The sequence below is a fragment of the Odontesthes bonariensis genome, chromosome 1 (assembly GCF_027942865.1).
Source record: "Odontesthes bonariensis isolate fOdoBon6 chromosome 1, fOdoBon6.hap1, whole genome shotgun sequence".
Classification (NCBI taxonomy): Eukaryota; Metazoa; Chordata; class Actinopteri; order Atheriniformes; family Atherinopsidae; genus Odontesthes; species Odontesthes bonariensis.
The window spans coordinates 35126263-35145800 of NC_134506.1; the positions used below are offsets into that span (position 1 = coordinate 35126263).

General features: G+C 40.4%; 1 protein-coding gene across 2 annotated transcripts; it reads left to right on the plus strand.

Moving 5' to 3' along the window:
* The first annotated feature begins 133 nt into the window (after positions 1-133).
* Positions 134-16703, plus strand: LOC142380016 (aminopeptidase N-like). 2 transcript variants are annotated; one of them, XM_075465479.1, is made up of 21 exons: positions 134-656; positions 8438-9168; positions 9313-9455; positions 9753-9889; positions 10035-10161; positions 11251-11405; positions 11554-11667; positions 11800-11943; positions 12373-12438; positions 12648-12713; positions 12823-12998; positions 13478-13554; positions 13672-13805; positions 14245-14300; positions 14386-14533; positions 14636-14727; positions 14816-14926; positions 15147-15314; positions 15631-15771; positions 15935-16016; positions 16144-16703. In XM_075465479.1, the coding sequence occupies exons 2-21, from the start codon at positions 8567-8569 to the stop codon at positions 16294-16296; spliced, it is 2892 nt and encodes a 963-aa protein (XP_075321594.1). In that variant the 5' UTR covers positions 134-656; positions 8438-8566; the 3' UTR covers positions 16297-16703. The 2 variants fall into 2 exon arrangements, with proteins under 2 accessions (XP_075321594.1, XP_075321602.1); XM_075465487.1 differs by having other exon boundaries at positions 134-375.
* Positions 16704-19538: the final 2835 nt, after the last annotated feature.

Genomic DNA, 19538 nt, shown 5'->3' on the forward strand with positions numbered 1-19538 from the left:
GTGCCATCTTCATCTCATCCAGAACAAACTTGTGGTATTTTAGCAGGTACGCTGAGGTCAGCCAGTGTCATGTGAAACTTGCAGAGCTCTGTACCTCTGGGGATCAGGCTTCTTTCAGCTCAGCCACAATGAGTTTTCTGTGTTGTTGATAAAGCCACATTCTTTCAATCCCCCTTCTGTTAACTCAGGGATTTTTGGGATCTGAGAAAGTTGTTCCCTCCCTACGTTCCAAGGAAAACCTGTGTTCGCTATCACCACCTCCCACTTCCACCCCCACAGATGCTGATTTCGAGTTGCTCGCAAAATACGTGGAAGTTTCAGTTCAACTTGTACTTCTTGTGCAGGCTACGGCGTAGAGTGGACTTCCAGTGATTGGTATGTACTGTTTTTTCCCACTGTTTGCGGTAGATCTATCCACTATAGCTACTCTTTGATATATGTAAGCTGTGTCTTCCTCCGCAGGAAGGCACTATAACTGCCTGTTTACATGTTTTACGACTCTTGCCATCTGGCAACAATGATGCACAGCTTTTTTGTCAAAGCAAACGTTTTTTCAGGGTTAGGCTGTTTTTCCACGACTCTTCCTAAATGATGTATGGATCACAGACAGAATAATCCGCTCTGAAGGATTTCTGATGATTTATTTATGATGTTGGGTAAGTCAAATAACCAGTTCCATTTACTTGCTTCAAAACCTCTCTCACATTTTCCAACGACAGTGCATGGGGCTGCCACTGGCTTTGTTGAGCAACTATGAAATGTTCCCTTAATAAATTTGGAACTTTGGTTCAAGTTTGACTTTGTGTTTAGGGTGTATCAAAACAAGGCAGTGTGTCAGGCAGTCAGCTAAATATGGTAAACTGGTTTCTTTTTACATCCACAGTGGGCTCTTTTGGGTATAAACTCTGCAACGCCAACAGCTGGCTGTAGCTAATCTCTACAGAGTTGATGGTGTGGATCGCAGGTTCATGAGCGGGTAGAATGATAGCGTAAGCATATTTCAACAGGTGCAGGTATTTTACTGTAACATTTTTGGGATTGTTAAACCTAATAGCCAAAGTGTAAGAGACATAGAAAAGATTAAACTAAAAAAAAAATAAATAAATCAGCACGTCTTGTATCGTCTCCTCAGAAGTTGCCAGTCCCGTTTCAAAAACGGTTTGTTTTTATTTGATGAATAAAAAGTTGGCATATCTGACTGTGCACATGACATAATGTACAGAATATTTAATCAACAGCTGTTATTTTGATGTCATTTTATCACTCGATGAGATTATGTGACTTTGGGCCCCAAGATTTCCCGTGTTGAGTCAAATTACTACTACTAACTACTAATATTTAATGTTTTATACATTTCTGAAGTTTTCATAAAGACAAGCCCAGTCTTACAATACTTATTGAAATGTGGCATAGGGCCCTATTTAGCAACCATTTGTTAACATTCACACAATGAAAAATATATTACTAATGTATATAAGGCATTCTGTTTTATAAACTGTGTGAAAAACTGTATGTGACCATTCGAGTTTCATTTTTACTATTATGCCGTGGAATTATTTACAAAAGGTAGCAAACAAATCAGCAAACATGAAAGGGCTAAATCAAGTCAAAGCTGGCCTGTGAAATGTTAGCCGATAACACTGGCTAAACTCCAACTATTTAAAGTTAAATTTGCAAACCGTTTAAATTAAAAAAATACAAAAACTGACACAATAAAAATCTGGTTTGTCAATCCATAACTAAATGAGGATGTTCCTTATCCCAATGTTGATGGAAAGGGGAAAATAAGCTACACATCCACTAAAGCTAATTTTGCTATTAGCCTAACCTAATTTGATGTATTTGCTTTGGTGGGGTTAAACCACCTTTACATCACATCTAACTTTTAATTGGTAATTTGGTTTTATTTTACATATGAAAGATACTTATACACTCAGCACTGATTATTTTACAAACTAAGTTTGTATTCTTGTGTTTAAGCGTATTAAGAAGAGACAACAAAGCTGAAACACAATTTTCTTTTTACCGTTAACAGCATGTTCTGCTTTCAGTACATTGAGATTATTTGAAGGCAGGACACATACACTTTATAGATGTGATGTGGCATATTTGGAAAAGATGTTTTGACATGCAATACTCTGTCTAGGTGAAGGAGATAAATTGAACAAAATTTCCTTGTCAACACTATCACTGTGGGTAGTCCCTGTAGCCTGCAAAGCAGAGTACAATGTAATTACAAGAAAGACAAATTAAACTGACTGTAGTTATTTGCTAATAAATATATTTTAGTTTATTCAGGCACTGACAGTGTCTTTTGTACTACAATGACATCACAGTATGTCTTTATTTCCATGTTCTGGGCCTAAACAGAGCTCATGACATTTAGAAAGTATCATTTCCAGATGTTGTTGTCGGGCTTCACATACCACTGACCAAAGTGTGTGTGTGTGTGTGTGTGTGTGTGTGCGTAGGTCCAGGTCCATTACTCTTGTTGTGGGGACCTAAGGTTGTTTTTACAGCTATTGAAAAGGTAAATGGCTTTTTTTATTGGTTTAAAAGGTAAGCTGCTATAAATAATAAAAATGTAAAGTTTTTTTAAAGTTAGTGTAAGCTAAAGTTTAGCGTTAGACTTATAAACATGAGTGAGTCTAGAGATGAATTACGACCACTATGCATGAGCAGAGGTTATACTTGTATGGGGCTTTCCCAAGAAGCCTCTCTCTTACAATAAGGCATATTTCATAAAAGATTTATTAGAAGTGACTATATTCCTAATTTATGTTAACATATTTGCAATGCTCAGTGATGCGGTTAAAGGAATAATTTCAGGTATACGTTTCCCCAGTGTCACAGTGTTTTTTTTACTATATTTTTTATGTATCTATGATACCTAATAGAAAAGAGTTACAGCACATTTTGATGAAAATGTATGTGTTTAGACATTTGAACCCTGTTACGCCCCCTAATGGCTCGGAGTGGGAAGGCGCAACATAAGGCAACAGGTTTGGGTAGGTGAGGGTGTAGTCACACAAAACCAGGAAACGTATCAACAATTAAAGAAAGTATTTATTTACAAATGGTAACACAGGGAACAACGAGGACTACAGTGGCACCAAAGAAATGAAAAAGAACTTAACCCCACCCCCCTTTTACAGGTGCTGAGCACCCAAAAAAGTACAGCGGGTGGTGCTCACTCTTACCTAGGGTTTCTAACAAAAGGTAAACTTACGTGGATGTAATATGTAGACCCCAGGGTATCTTACCTATCCTCGAAGTCCCTGTGCACCCAACAAGAGAATTAACAAGGGACAAAAAGAACTAAAGTAGGCTGTTTAACATAAACGGATAAACAAAACCTAACTAGAACTCTGCCACAGCTCACAACGCAACACCCCTCTTTTTTACACAGGAAACAAACAAGGGACTATATAAAGGGGACTGGCTGATTGAAGATCTGGATCAGGTGTGGTTGAATGATGGGATAATTGAAACCAGGTGTGCACATCTGTGAAGTGAGAGAATTGAAACAGGAGGGGGAGACAAAACAGCAACACAATACAATACATACCACAAGACATGGACAACATACATACATACATACATAAAAGACATACAGAACACTGTACGTAACAAACCCTGTGTACTGATGGTTTATTAGAGAGAAAGAGCTTTTACCAATCTTTATGACTGCAAATGTAATAACTTATTAGTCAGTAAGTCATTACTTAAAGTTAAATTATCAATAGGAACTTTAGTCTTTCAGTCACAACACCATCATTAGCAAATAGACATCTCTACAATCTGCAGGGTAAAAGTATGGGACTTTAGTCAAGGTCCAAGTTAGGTATAAACTTAAAAATTTTCAAATTAACATGATAAGCTTCTTGTTAGCTGGGAGTAAAGATGTGGTAGTTAGTAAGGTGGCAAGAAAATGGAAAGATTAGTTAGTTTTTATGTTAGGAAGTGGCTAGGTGTTCCTAGATGCTTAAAGGTAGGGTAGGAGATCCTGGATTTTGAGTCCAGCGAAGCTGCATTTTGAAAATACACAGGTCAAAAGTCCCAACCCTTTTCTTCCCTTTCCCCCCGAAGGCACGCCTCTAGAGTACATGAACGAGCACGAAGGTGCACGAATGCTGTTCTGACAGCAAGCATCGATCGTTGCCGTATTTAGTATTTAGTATATGATAACCATACGTTTAATAATGCTAGGTGCTAGCCAAGCTTGCTCTAGTTTAGCTTCCTGCCAAGCTTCTGGACGTGTAATTCGTTCACAGAGCAGGGTACGCGCACAGGGGGAAGGAGGGGGAGGGAGGAGCAGATTGCAGTTTGATAGACGGCATCAGAATCCAATCGTTGTTAACGGTCCGTTCAGTATGATTGTATAGTGTTTTTCCTAGATTGTACGTTCTAGAGGCCACTAAAACTTTTCATATTTGTGTCAAAACTTTTAATTAATTGGTTGCAATGGGGGTGTGAAGAGTATTTCAAGCAATATGTAAAAAAATGTTCCAGAAATAGATCCCCTACCCCACCTTTAAGTATTGTGGCACTGTATGGCAAAGGCATACTCCTGCTCCCAGTATCTAGTCTAGTAGAGGAGTTTAAATGTACTAACGTTAGGACAGAGCTCTTGTTAGCTGGGAGTAAAGATGTGGTAGTTAGTAAGGTCGTTCCAAACCCAACCAAGGGGAGGAAATGGAAACCAAGAGTTGCAGCTCAGGAGGCAGAAGCAACTCTTAGACATACAGAGATTGTGGGTAATGTGCAAATAGGCCGGGGAGGCTTGGGGCTTGGCCCAGGCAAACCAGTGTGGAGTAGAGCAGGTCCCAAGGAGAAGAGAAAGCTAGTTGTTGAGCAGGTTCGTAGACAGGAAGAAATGTTAAGGGGTGCAAAGGCAGTGGCTCAGGCTAAGCAGGGACGGTGGTTGAATTGGGAAGGTGTAGAGAAGAAAAAGCTTAGTTGGAAAGAGCTGTGGAGTATGGAGCAAAGGAGTATTAGATTTTTGATAGGGGCAACATATGATGTATTGCCAACTCCCCAGAACCTAAAACTCTGGGTAAATGGAGACCCGTTATGTTCATTATGTTCAGGTACTGCAACTCTAAGGCATATTATGTCAGGTTGTAAGGTTAGTCTGTCACAAGGCCGGTATACATGGCAACCTAACCAAGTATTAAGAAGCTTAGCTGCAGGTATTGAAGATAAACTAAGGCAGGTAAATTTAGGAGGGTCTAAGGTGAAGAGAGTTGCAATTCAGTTTGTTCAAGAGGGGGAGAAAGTTAAAAAGACGATAAGGAGGCACGGCAGCTTGGAGGATGCTTGTGATTGGGAGATGCAGGTAGATTTAGGAAATAAGCTTGTTGTTCCCCAGGAAATAGCCTCTACAAACCTAAGGCCTGATATAGTCTTGTCTAGGAGTAGAATGAGAGTCAATTTCATAGAGCTGACTGTTCCTTGGGAGGAATTAGTAACAGAAACATATGAAAGGAAAAAGCCTAGGTATGTGGAGTTGGGGGGAGAAGCAGAGCAGCGAGGATGGAAGGTTAGAATCTGTCCAGTGGAAGTAGGATGTAGAGGATTTTTTGCAAAGTCTGTTGTCTCATTGTTGAGGGAGCTGGATGTAAGTGGACAGAGTGAGGAAAATGGTGAAGGAAGTGTCAGATGAGGAATTAAAGTCCAGCCAGTGGATTTGGATTAGAAGAAGCAATAGCAGCTGGGGGCCTAGCAGGGGGAGCACTTAGGGTAAACAGACTTTTGGAAAAGCAAAGAAGAAGTTCAAGATATTTAAGTGGAGGGTGTGGCCCATGTGAGCCTTTTGAAACCAGGCGGCCATTTTGGGTGAGTTGGCTTTGAGTGAGTTGTATGGGTTTGCTTTTGCTGGCATTTTTAGTGATTATAGGACTGTTTAGGTGAGTTTGTCTGCTAGTGTGTCTGCTAGTGTGTCTTGTCCTGCCTCCACCTCTGGCACCCTCTATATTTTCATTATCCCCTACCCGAACCAGGGTTTGCATCCCCACCCTGCTGTGACTGGTGTGCAGTTGGTGAGAGGCTGAGGTAGCTTGTGGCTGTAAAAAAAAAGATGGTTGTTGTGGTGTGAGGAGAAGTGTTGGCTGGCATTAGGGGGGTGACTCTGGGACGCCAGTGGTCATTGTCTAGCCTCCTGGAGGTGTCGTGGGCCCAACTAGACGAAACACTGATGAAAGGAGGTTCCCACCTGATGACCCCAATGATATGTTGGTCAGCACTGCTCATTGATCTATATAGGGAGTATAGGGAATTATTCACTGAGTCTGGTCCATTTTTTTCTTTAGCACAAGTTTCTAGTGTTTACCTTAAATCGCATCCCAGTCTGAACCCCATGTAAAGTAAAAACTTATTTTACTGCTTCAAAACTTCAAAACATTGTTATTCTTGTGCTTCTTGCACACTCAAATCCTTGTCAAACTACTCTTTATATAGAGAATCATAAATAAAAGATTGTGATTCAAAACAGAGTCAATGTAAAAAAAACCGAAAACAAATCATTCATCAGAAAAGATATAACTGACATAATGATATGACATATGGTGCACATTTCTAAATGAAAGGCATACTTGACAACATGCAGAACAAAAATCTTAAGGCAAATTAGCTCACGTACTGATGTTTTTGTTGGTACAGTTCTTAGAATTGATGATGTAGACGTGCTATTAAGTTCAAGGGAAAGAAATAACCTGGAAACAAACCGCACAGTCAGGATTTTGTACAGCAGATGGTTTATGTTATCTTTATCTTTTTTTGTCACCATAACTGATGGGAGTGATAGCAGTTTGACTTCATTTTGTTAAGCCATCATGGAGCTCTCACTGTATTGCAGATATTTCTCCTAGTATATCAGAAGAAACAACCTGTTGTGCATTAAGCAAAGTATACAGAACCTTACTTTTAAACAATATACTTTTTAAACATGAACTTGATATGATACATTAAATGTTTGTTGAATTTTCTTTTAATATTTATTAGCTGATGCCTTAACTTTTAAGGAAATAACACTAATGTGTCTCCAAGAGTTGGCAGAGATTGAAACCCTGTCAATGTCTCCAAAAACAAGGAGAGACAGTCAGCATACTACTTTCAAATGGCAGCAAAATATGCCAAGCAGCAACTCTACACCTGGAGCCGTCCAAATGTAGCTGCCACAGATGCAGTAGTGACTGTGCTTGGTCAGGAAATGCTCTGGCAACCACAGCTCAAACTATCTTTCCCCCCGTTTTTGGAATGGATTTGACAACTAATGTAATTTGTCAGATGGTCAGCAATAAAGTATCTGGTTGGCCAGTTTTGCCACCTAAGACACAGTTAAGCTGACTATGTTCCACATTCTTACACCTCCGTTCTTCTATACAGTAACTATAGTTGTCAACAAAGGGGTAGTTGGAGCATGTGCTAACTGAGATGTTTTCCAAAATGTTTCTATGTATTTTGTAGACAAAAATGCATAGAAACGGCCTTAAAACTGGTGAAAACTTGTTGTATTTTGAGGACCAAAATACTTGACTTTGAAAATTCATGTAAACATGTTAGTCCGGCCCAGATCGTACAAAATCTACTAAAGTCTAGATACACACACCTAGATAACACAGTTGGGGTTGAATCACCTTAGCATGTACATGGTAATCTAAACTCAAATAGGCCTGGGTGCTCTGCACATGCTCCAAAGTTACAACTTTCTGTAGCAGCAACAAAGAGTAAGCAAATTCTAACACCACAAAGCTGCTTTCATTGATATATTTTTCTCTTTCTTTTGTCAAAAAGGTAAACTCAAACATTGTGAGAGAAAGACTGAATATTAGCATTTCCAGACAATTTTATAATGACAACATCATCTGGAAATATCCCCATATATCCCCATGTATATCCCCATATTACACATATTCACATGATCCCCCACAGATACAGTCGGAAGCAGCAGAATGTCTAAATAAGAATATCTATTTTCGCAAAGCACCCCAATGTGAGACATACTTTGATTTAGAACTGGATTCCCCTCCTGTGCCTATACCACCACAAGGACAGCGGTTCTTGAAAGTTACCTTTGAAGTTGCCAGGTCAAACACTAACCATCACTTGTCTCAGCTGTGCATGTAACTCCACTCATTGGTAACTCACATGGAAGTGTTTATTGCATCTTGTTCTATGAGTTGTCATCACACTAATCTTGGTGAACATCCATCTGGAATTTTATCAGGAGTTAGAACATAAATAAAGCATTCTTTTCATTTTCTGGAGGCACAAAATGTCAACTACTGCATGAAAACCAGCAAAGGAGGATGACTTGAAATAAATGACTGAAATGCAATGATTCATTGATGTCAAATAACTGCTGTATTTGAAATACATATTTACATGACAAAAACTGGGCAAATAACTAATCTTCCCATTTTCCATTTCTCCTTAGGTGTGATGAAAAAGTATTTTTTGCCATGTTAATAGCTCAGCCATTACTTGAGAAGAGAAGAGCCCTGCTGTGCTGGACAAACAGGAACTGAGTCTCCTTAGAGGTCTGCACTAACCTCCTGAATTAGACATGGGGAAAGTCTACTATGTCGGTAAAAATGTGGGCCTTGGGCTGCTTGTACTGGCGGGCAGTGCACTGGCTATAATTATCGCTCTATCTATAGCCTATGACAAGGAAAGAACCAAGAATCAAGGAAAGCCTAAGGATGGAACATCAGACACTACTAAGGCTACACCGCCTACTACTCTCTTCACCCCAAAGGACCCCTGGGACCACTTCAGACTTCCAGACTCCCTCATCCCTGTCTCTTACAACGTGACCCTGTGGCCCCGGCTGGAGCCCAATGCAGACGGTATTTACATCTTCAGTGGACAGTCAACTGTGGAATTTAAATGTGTAAGAGAAACGGACCTCATTATCATCCACTCCAACAAGCTGAACTTAACTACCTTCCTTGGCCACCATGCTAAACTGAGTGGCCTGGGTAAAGCCACTGTGCCCAGCATACAGAGGAGTTGGCTTGTGGTAAAAACTATGTATCTAGTTATTAAACTGAGCAGCTCCCTACCCGTGGGGGCATCCTATGTACTTTATACTGAATTTAGGGGGGAGCTGGCAGATGACCTGGAAGGATTCTACAGGAGTGAATACATACGGGATGGTGTAAAGACGTAAGAAATGGCATTGTTTTTTGTTTTTTTTTGTACCACCATTTTGCTCTTGACTGTGACCGTTTATTTTCTAAGTTGTAATGACTGTATTTGTGTAATTTTGCTCAGTTGATTTCTGTTTTGTGTTCATATTTAATTTTGCAGAGTTGTCGCTACCTCTCAAATGCAAGCAACATATGCCAGAAAGACCTTCCCTTGCTTTGATGAACCAGCCATGAAGGCCATCTTCAATGTCATCATCATCCACAAAATAAACACCGTGGCTCTATCCAATAGCATGGAAACTGGTTCGTTTTAGAACAACAATTTTCTTACAGGTTAATTCTCTGGGAAAACTACAACTGTAAGAAAACACAATACGAAATATGATAGGTATGAAGTATTACACAGACCTGTAAAAGGAAAATTCAATAGCTAATCATGCAAACCAGAGAGAAGCAGTATTTTACACTATGTTATGGTGTGTTGTGTTCTCTGTGACACGATCTGACTTTAGATAACGAATAACTTGAACATTTTTGAGAAAATCAGCAATTTTTACTGTTGATACTAACAGAGTGTAAACTTTTCCTCTTTGTGTGCAGACACCGTAGAAGCTGTCCTTGATGGCATGCCTGTCTTAGTGACTACATTTGAGCCCACAGAGAGAATGTCCACATATCTGTTGGCATTTATCGTCAGTGACTTTACTGCTGTTGGGTCAAACCAAAACAATGTAGCGGTAAGAAACTTTCTACTTGCATTAAGTTTTCATTTACACTACCAGCAAGGCCTTCATCTAATATTCATGTTTGCGTAAACAGACTAACATGAACGCCTCTTTTAGATCCTCCACCACAGACTTAGAGATTTCACATTTCTTGCAGATCCAAATTTGGGCTCAACAAGATGCCATACGTGACGGTCAGGGTGATTACGCTCTCAATGTTACAGGGCCGATCCTTTACTTCTATGAGAAGTACTATGGTACAAAATATCCCCTCTCCAAGTCAGGTAGGTCAACTCGGCATTAACATGTTCCAGCAAACATTTACAGTAGAGCCCAGGAAGTGAAACAAGGAAACAAAGGAAGACATTCAGTTCTATCTGCACTGCATATTTTCCGTTATACATTTTAATCTATATCTAATCTTCAGGTGTGCTTTGTTTGAACAACACTGAAAGAAACCGCTAGACTTCACATGTGCTGCTAAGCTCACAGACGAAACCAGCATGCTGACGTTGATGAAACTAGCATGAGAGACGAGGATATAAAAAAACGTGATTTATAAAAAGTTAAGATACCCTAAAAGTTGTTTAATAATCCTGAGTGGACATGAGTTTCTGATCCAAGTTTCACAACAATCCATCAAATGATTGCGCCAGTGGAAAAGTTAAGAGATTACCAAAGACGGAAAGGTTAATTCTCTGGGGAATTACATGTTGAGATATTGATTTTAGAACATTTGTAATTTGGACACCAGATGGAAATTAGCATTTGTGCTAAAATCTGGCACATTTACATGTATGTACACTATGTATATGTTCATTAATGTGCAATGTCCTGAAAAATAAAAGTAAAGTAAAGTAAAGAACACAGTGGCCACAGACTGACAGTGCTAGTCCTAAAGCCATGAAGATATGATGACCCAAAAGCAAAATTACACAAGACAAGGAGCAGTTGACGATGCTGTATTATTTCTACTATTATTCTATGTTCTTTTCTGAAATTATGAATGCAGCAGGAATTTGAAAACTGTCATTCTTTGAAGAGTATTTCAGCATCACTTTTCTTATTATCGCCGACATCTGTCTAATCATACAATTCTGATAGTGGACAATTGAACCACAGACATTTTCCTGGAAACAGATGCATGTGCTGTGTTCACCAGTATAGTCGCATTGAAACATTTCCTCTTTAAGCATGTTTCATATACAACACCACATTTACTTTTCTATTGATCTTAACCTCATGTGACTTCTCTTCCATTTGAAAGGAAATGGATCAGGCAGGGTGTGCTCTGTTACACTTTTGGTGCTCTATTTAAAAAAAAACAACAACTCTTTACTTGTCTTTGAAGTTTTAACTTTTGTTCACCGTAGATCAGATAGCGTTACCTGATTTCAATGCCGGAGCAATGGAAAACTGGGGTCTGATCACATACAGGGAAACAGCCCTGCTCTATGACCCCACGGTTTCCTCTACTGGAAACAAAGAGAGGATCACAACTGTCATCTCCCATGAACTTGCACACATGGTATGGCATTGGTTTTCTCCCAAACACTGTCATTAGTCAATTATTTTTTTTCTCATCCTAAGTCGAGTTAAGTAGCACAGACTTGAGTTTATCAAAACTTGCGTGTCTTGTCATTGTGTGTGTGTGTGTTTTTATGTTATTTTTTTAGTGGTTTGGAAACTTGGTGACGCTGCGATGGTGGAATGACTTATGGCTGAATGAGGGCTTTGCTTCTTATGTAGAGTACCTCGGTGCTGACTACGCTCAGCCAACCTGGAACATTGTAAGCTTGATACTTGTGTCTTTAAAGACAGCTTTGATGCACTTCATAAAAGAAATTCCACAGCTCAATAACATTCAACAGATTTGTTTGCTCAGAAAACCTGTCCTGACTCACCCCTCTGCTTGGATACAGAAAGACCACATTATTCTGTATGACGTGCAGAAGGTGTTTGCCGTGGACGCTCTGTCCTCCTCTCACCCGCTCTCCCGCCCTGAGGAGGAGGTCAATGAACCTGCTGAGATCAGCGAGATGTTCAACACCATCTCTTACAGCAAGGTCTGCCTCTCTGGGGTTTTCACACAGCAGACCTACATAATACGTCTTCTATACTCACAAAGCATTTATTGCAATTTTGCTCTTGCGCTTCCTTTTATTAAAAGAATTACAGATGGTATGGATAAATCTGGTGTCCATATGAGGAAAATTCTCAGAAATGAGGCGATGCCTTTCGCTGTAATTCCATCCTGGTTTTAATATTCCCTTTTACTTGATCTGTTTAAAAAAAAAATATTTAAAAAAAAAACAAGGAAAGGTGCATTTGGACAAACTCCCCAGTATCAGGAAAATATGCAGTATTCACTTCTTGATCTTGTCAGGTCAACAATGTGTTTTGATATCTGCTTAGGATTGGACATGAAAGCCTCTACTGTTATGAGAGACTCAAAGCACCCAAACTCTAGTGCTTTATTTTCTTGTTGTTTTTAGGGTGCTGCGGTGCTCAGAATGCTGTCAGAGTTTCTAACAGAGCCTGTGTTTGTCAAAGGACTTAGTGTGAGTATTAACTGGAAAACCCGATCTCATCATTTACTCAGTACAGTCATGGTGTACATGTGGGTGTTTTCGGCATACTGCTGATGAAATGTGGTGAGTCTGTGGGATTGGAAACCCCAAGATTGCTCAAGCTTTGTTTGCTGAAACCGTGATTTGATGCTTCCTGAGTGAATGCTTTACATGCTGTTCCTCACTGTTTTTCTCTTCAGTCTTACCTCAACACTTTTGCCTTTGACAACACAGTGGATACAGATCTGTGGGACCATCTCCAACAGGTGGGTCCAGTTAAAACAAAATTAAAGTTGCAGATGTGCTCTGGATCATTTCACGTGGCAGTTTCCATGTGATTATGTTAACCCACTGGTATCCTCTTTGTGTCGTCAGGCGGTCGAAAACACACCAGGTTTGCATATTCCGCACACCGTCCATGATATCATGAACCGCTGGACTCTCCAGATGGGCTTCCCTGTGGTCACTATTGACACCCGAACAGGAAGTGTCACCCAGAAACATTTTCTGCTGGATCCAGACTCTGTAGTGGACAGGCCATCCCAATTCAAGTAGGAATCTGTTTTACATGATCCTGTTTCATGTCTAGAAAATTAATGAAGAGACAAAGCCTTTTTGATAAATTCTTACCATAAATGAACCGATGATTGATGGGTATTTGTTTAGAATCATGATATTGAAAAAATATCTTGTTAACTTATTTTCAATACCAAAACTTAATCTATGCTTGACATCATGTGAGATCAACACAGAGGCTTATGGTTAGGCTTGTATCCTACGCTGTACCTTCCCTGTAACCTGACTTAAATATCCCCAGATATGTCACTTAAAGATGAGGTATTGCATTTTCTTTTTCTACCCCTGTAAAGCTAGTCTAGTCCATCATGAAATAGATCCCCCAAATCAACGTCATACTCGGGGTTGTAACAGAAGAAGAGTTTGATGAGCAGAATCATGAGGAACAATGCATATCCCTACCAGCCAACAAACTGACATTGGAACCTTTTTATTTTATATATATTTTTTCCAGTTACATATGGTTTGTCCCTATCAAATGGATGAAGAAAGGTGTGGAGCAGCCACAATACTGGCTCCTTCAAAAGACAGGTAGGGTCATAGTAAGGGCCACTGCACTTCTGTGTTGGATCTTCGTGCTGGAGGAGCAGGTTAGTGGAACTGAACACAAGTCATCGTGTTAAATAAGTATATCACTTATCCTCCTAGACACCAATAGTCAGATGAAAGTTTCAGGCGAGGAGTGGATGCTGGCAAACACAAATGTTTCTGGATACTTCAGGGTGAACTATGACCTTGAAAACTGGGATCGTCTCCTCTCTCTGCTCAATACCAACCATCAGGTCAGTCGCATGCCATTCACTGGCTTTGTTATGGAACACATAAAATTGTGCGTTTTACTGAATCTCTTTCAAAGTTTGAGTTTAATTGTCATATTATTAAAAAAGGGGCAGCAGGGCTTCCACAGCAAAAACCAGAAGGGTTATGTTGGCACATTTTACTGAGCCGTACAAGTGAAAACGCAGAGCCTGTCCCAGTTTGGATAAAACAAAACTGCTTTTTTGAAAAACACATGGTTTCAATTTACTGTTGCAGTGAATTTGGTTCTGTTTCCAGATCTCATTTGGTTCTTACTAGTAAAAATCTGCTGACTTTGTTTCCTGTAATTCCTTACATTTCATTTTACAAATGAGGTGTTTGAAACACCCATACTGAATAAGGACTATGTCATTTTGCCTCATCACATTTTTTACGTGTGTGGTTTTTCTTCATCTCTTTCAGGCTTTATCGATCATAAACCGAGCACAGATAATAGATGATGCGTTCAATCTGGCAAGGTAAGAATATGAATGAAAAAAAGAAACACTTAACATATTGTGTTTTTGTAAAGCGCACAAACTTTTTGTTTTTCTTGTTTGCCAGAGCAAAAATAATCACTACATCACTGGCTCTGAGAACCACCAAATACCTGTCAAAAGAGAGAGACTATATCCCCTGGGAATCCGCTCTGAGAAACCTCAACTACTACATTCTTATGTTTGATCGCACTGAGGTCTATGGAGCTTTACAGGTGAGCTCCACTTTGCTACAGACACGGTTACCAATTGTTATTTGGATTCTAATAGGAGAAGTTTTTAGAAGGGGAAAAACTACTTGTGTATCTCTGTTTTAGGCATACCTCAAGAAACAAATCAAACCCCTGTTTGAGTACTTCAGGACACTTACCGCCAACTGGACCAAAATACCCACAAAGCACAGTGATCAGTAAGAATTCTGTAACAAGAGCAGATTTGATTTTTCTATCAAACATTGGAAATTGTTTACCAGTTTTCTCAATGGTGTTTCTTCACAGATATAATCAGATCAATGCAATTGGGATCGCGTGCAGGGTGGGTGTGGAGGGCTGCAGAGAACTGCTAAAAAGCTGGTACAGAGATTGGATGGAGAATCCAAGTGAGAACCCGTGAGTGCAGAGCAATTTACTTCTATCTTCCCTGTTTTAAATGTTCATATTCTGACCAAGAGGACTGTTGGGATAGAGTGTGTTAACTTGCCTCAAATATTGAAACAAATTAACTTAGCCAAGCTGTTGCTGTCTAGCATTGTACTGTAGGGGTGTGAGAGGGGTCAGCTAGAGTTTCTGGTTCTTAGTGATAATTTGCTAATCCGTTCTTGTTGACTAGGATCCATCCCAACCTGAAAGGCACAGTTTACTGCTACGCCATAGCCTTTGGTGGTGTGGAGGAGTGGGACTTTGCCTGGAGAATGTTTAAGAATGCCACTCTGGCGTCTGAAGCTTCCAGGCTCAGGTCGGCCATGGCTTGCACCAAAACACCGTGGCTTTTGAACAGGTACATGCAACATTTGTGTAAATAAGGGAGCATCCACACTCATCTATGTACTCACTACAACAATGAAACGTGAAGCTGCTCATCAATGACACAAACCTGTTTGAGTTAGACTCAAACTGTGAAAATTATAGTTTGAGACAGAATTCAATGATTATCCAGTGCTGACTCTCAGGTACAAAGGCTATGGACAGAATTTTAGAACTGACGTTACATCCAGTAACTCCCTGCAAACTAACTGGAATGCATTTCGGTAACAGCCAACACACTGGCTGATCTCAGAATTTATTGAATCTATTTTGGAAATTTGCTGAGACAGATATCTGGAGTACACCCTTGACCCAGCTAAGATCCGCAAGCAAGATGCCACCTCTACCATCCAGAACATCGCCGGAAATGTTGTGGGAATGCCTCTGGCTTGGAACTTTGTCAGAGCAAAATGGAGTTACATCTTTCAACAGTAAGAGCTTTCCTCTCACAGGGATGTTTAAAAAATACAGGACTAATTCAGTATAGACAAACAGTTAGTTCATAGAATGCGCAGTATCCCTCTAATGTAGAAATAGTATCAATGAGCAGTCTAGTATCAAAATCATTTTGTTGAACTGTATTCTTTGTCCAAGGTATGGAAGAGGATCATTTTCCTTCTCAAATCTCGTCAGCGGAATCACAAATAGATTCTCCACAGAGTTTGAGTTGCAGGAGGTATGCAGCCCACACAACCACAACCACACTGGACTGCACACTGAATTTCCCTGAGGGTATTTAGAGAGAAAAATACAAACAAATGCAGAGAGTTCAGTTGTTGATTTTCTTCCTTTTCTCTCTCCAGCTGAAGAAATTCAAAGAAGACAACCTCCATGTTGGCTTTGGCTCTGGCACCATTGCCCTGGAGCAAGCCATAGAAAGGACCACAGCCAACATACGATGGGTGACAGAGAACAAAGCCGAAGTGCTAAAGTGGTTTACCGAGGAGACCACATGAGAACACAGAAAGTCAAAATTACATTTGTAATCGATGATGAACACTTTTCCATTGTTGTGACACAAAACCTCACTGGACACCATCATCAGTGCAAGGAAAAAAAGACTGACTCTTTTCTTCATAGTTTTTGGACAAAATTATGTTGATTAAGTTGATCCTTATGATAATGCATATAAGCCTTAAACCCTTGGCAGCGAACTCTGTAAAGGAACAACTTCTGAAGTTATTGACAGCGATTCTTAATGTGGCTTAGGTCTGTGACTATAAATCCTAATAATGACGGGATGCTGACTTACTAACAAGCTAAATTTAAACATAATTTCAAATGAGCTCCTATGAATAAAGCTTCTTACTTGCCTCATTTATGTGTGTGTTCATCTGCAAATGTGCAGGAACTTCTGACATGACATTTCCTGAGTCTTCATCTTAAAGGGATAGTTCGCCTCTTTTGACATGAAGCTGTATGACAACCCATATTAGCAATGTCATTTATGAACATTGACTTACCCCCCGCTGCGTCCTGTGATGGTCAGCCAAGTTTTGGGGTCCACGAAGCTAGTCCGGCTAGTTGGCTGGGGCTTGAAAAATAAAGCGTTTTGCTTCTCAAAAAAATATGCGTTCAAAAGAGTAATACATTTGCATCACAAAATCGTTTTGCATGAAAAAGTCAGACCTCACTTCGCTTGGCGCTATTTTTGCCTCCCTTGATATCAATGCGTCCAATGTAAAACTGTGCAGACCGAAGAGCAGACCGAGCACTCCGCTGCTTCCGAGCAGTAAACACCGTAACAGGTGCAGCTATCGCTAGTTTAATTAATTAATTTAAAAGTGAAGAGTGCAGATAAAATACTTCCAGGTGTCATATGCACAGCTAAATAGAACTGTTTTCAGCCTGGATTTAAACATTGTCAGAGTTGAGGCCTGTCTCACATCTTCTGGAAGACTGTTCCAGATTTTAGGAGCATAAAACTGAAACGCAGCCTCACCTTGTTTAGTCCTGACTCTGGGCACCAGCAGGAGACCCCTCCCTGAGGTTCTCAGAACCCGAGTTGGTTCATATGGCTCTAACATGTCAGAGATGTACTTTGGCGCTTGACCATGAAGAGACTTGTACACAAGCAGAGCTGTTTTAAAGTCTATTCTCTGAGCGACAGGAAGCCAGTGCAGAGACCTGAGCACTGGACTAATATGGTCGTATTTCCTGGTTCTAGTCAGGACTCGAGCAGCAGCGTTCTGGATGTACTGCAGCTGTCTTATAGCCCGTTTAGAGAGCCCAGTGAGCAGGCCATTACAGTAGTCTAACCTGCTGGAGACAAACGCATGGATCAATCTCTCTAAGTCTGGTTTAGACACTATTCCTTTGATTCTGGCAATGTTTAGATGGTAAAAAGCTGCTGATGTTACTGATTTAATGTGGCTGTTAAAGGTCAGCTCTGAGTCCAATATTACCCCGAGATTTCTAACTTGATTATTAGGTTTTAGAGAAAGAGTCTCAAGGTGATTGATAACACTTTCTCTTTGTTTCTGTGGGCCACAGACAATGATTTCAGTTTTGTCTGAGTTTAGCTGGAGAAAATTGTTTTGCATCCACACACTGATCTGTTCGATGCAGTGACACAGTGTATCTACAGGCCCGTGTTCTCCTGCTGTCAGTGACACGTAGATCTGAGTGTCATCTGCATAGTTGTGGTAGGACACATTATAGCTGCGTATTAGCTGGCCTAGTGGAAGCATGTACAGATTGAACAATACCGGTCCCAGGATTGACCCCTGGGGAACCCCACAGGTCATAGCCATTTGGTCTGAGACACAGTTACCAATTTCAACAAAATATTTCCTGTCCTCCAGATAGGACTTGAACCAGTTTAACCCTTGTGTGGTGTTCATATTGTTGTTACTCAGCCAGTGTTTGTGGGTCTGGTGGACCCCTAGCATTTTGTGGTTTTTAATGCCTCACAATCAAGTATTTTATGTTAAAAAACTCAACAGATGTTTACTTCATCCCAATTACAAGCAGTATAAACAGTATATATGGTTAATATTTGCCCTTTACCTTTGTTAGATCACATTTATAACTTATTATTTAAAACGTAATAAATAAAATCAATTAAAATCAAGATATGATTGGAAACAAATTCACAAGTGAAGCAAGGTTTTTCAAAACTACTGACTTTTATTTCTTTGAACTCAGAAAATTAACCCATTCAGGTGCACAACACAACCTGAACACATGAACACATAGAGTAAACACATCAGTCAAGACAACACATGAGCCCCATTGAACACATGGCCTTTAGCCACTAGCCTATACAACACATGAGGGGCAGAGTTTTACTGTGTGTGTGTTGCAGATATACTTTTTGCACTTGATGCATGTATATTGTGTTTTTCTGTCCATCTTGGGTCCGCACACTTCGCACCGCTTCTTCTTGTTGCTGGTGTTCACAACCTAGAATAATGAAAAGATCAGGAATTTTTCTAACACCTCTCTCTCTCTCACAAGACATGAGTGCCAGACATGTACTGCAACAGCAGAACACACTTACTTCAGCTTCTGCAGATTGTGGTTCTGTAGGTTGGGTGGACAGGGCACCAGCATTCTCCTCCTGAATCCTCCTCAGGATGGCTGCAGAGGCTGGGGTTCTGGGGACATGTTGTCTTTCCTCAATTTGTGGTCTCACCAATGCTTTTCCCAGATCCTCGAGAAAGAGGCGTCTCTTCTGGAGCTTCCCTCTGTTCCACTCTGGGTTAAGTGCCATCCAAATGACAAAGGCGTTGTTTGCTGAGATGTCCAACATGTCAAAGAATATCACCAGTGGCCAGCGTAGAGTCCTCCATTTGCAGCTGTAGGCCGTCACCAGCTTGTCCATGTTGTCTACCCCTCCTTTTGTGGCATTATAATCCATGATGATCTCTGGTTTGTGATGTTCCTGGTCACAGATTCTTTCATCCCCGTGCAGTGTACTCATGAGTACCACATTCTTGTCTTTCTTTGGCACATAGGATACCAGGGATGTGTAAGCCGTGTAGGCAAACATGGAAGACTTGACAGGCCTGTTCTTTGTAGTCAGCAGTTGAGGTGGGAGCTCTGACTTGTTTTTCCGTATTGTTCCCACCATGGTCAGCTTCTTCTTTAGGAGCTCCTGTCCCAGCTTTTGCGAGGTAAAAAAATTGTCGCATGTGATGTTGTGTCCACTGAGTCCCTGAGACATGTCCAGGACAACTCTCATTCCTTGGTTTTT

Coding starts and splice junctions, on each gene's coding strand:
- LOC142380016 (XM_075465479.1), top strand. CDS start 8,567: ATGGGGAAAGTCTACTATGTCGGTAAAAATGTGGGCCTTGGGCTGCTT. Junction 10,162..11,250: donor ATATCCCCTCTCCAAGTCAG/GTAGGTCAACTC, acceptor TGTTCACCGTAG/ATCAGATAGCGTTACCTGAT. Junction 13,806..14,244: donor TGCTCAATACCAACCATCAG/GTCAGTCGCATG, acceptor CATCTCTTTCAG/GCTTTATCGATCATAAACCG.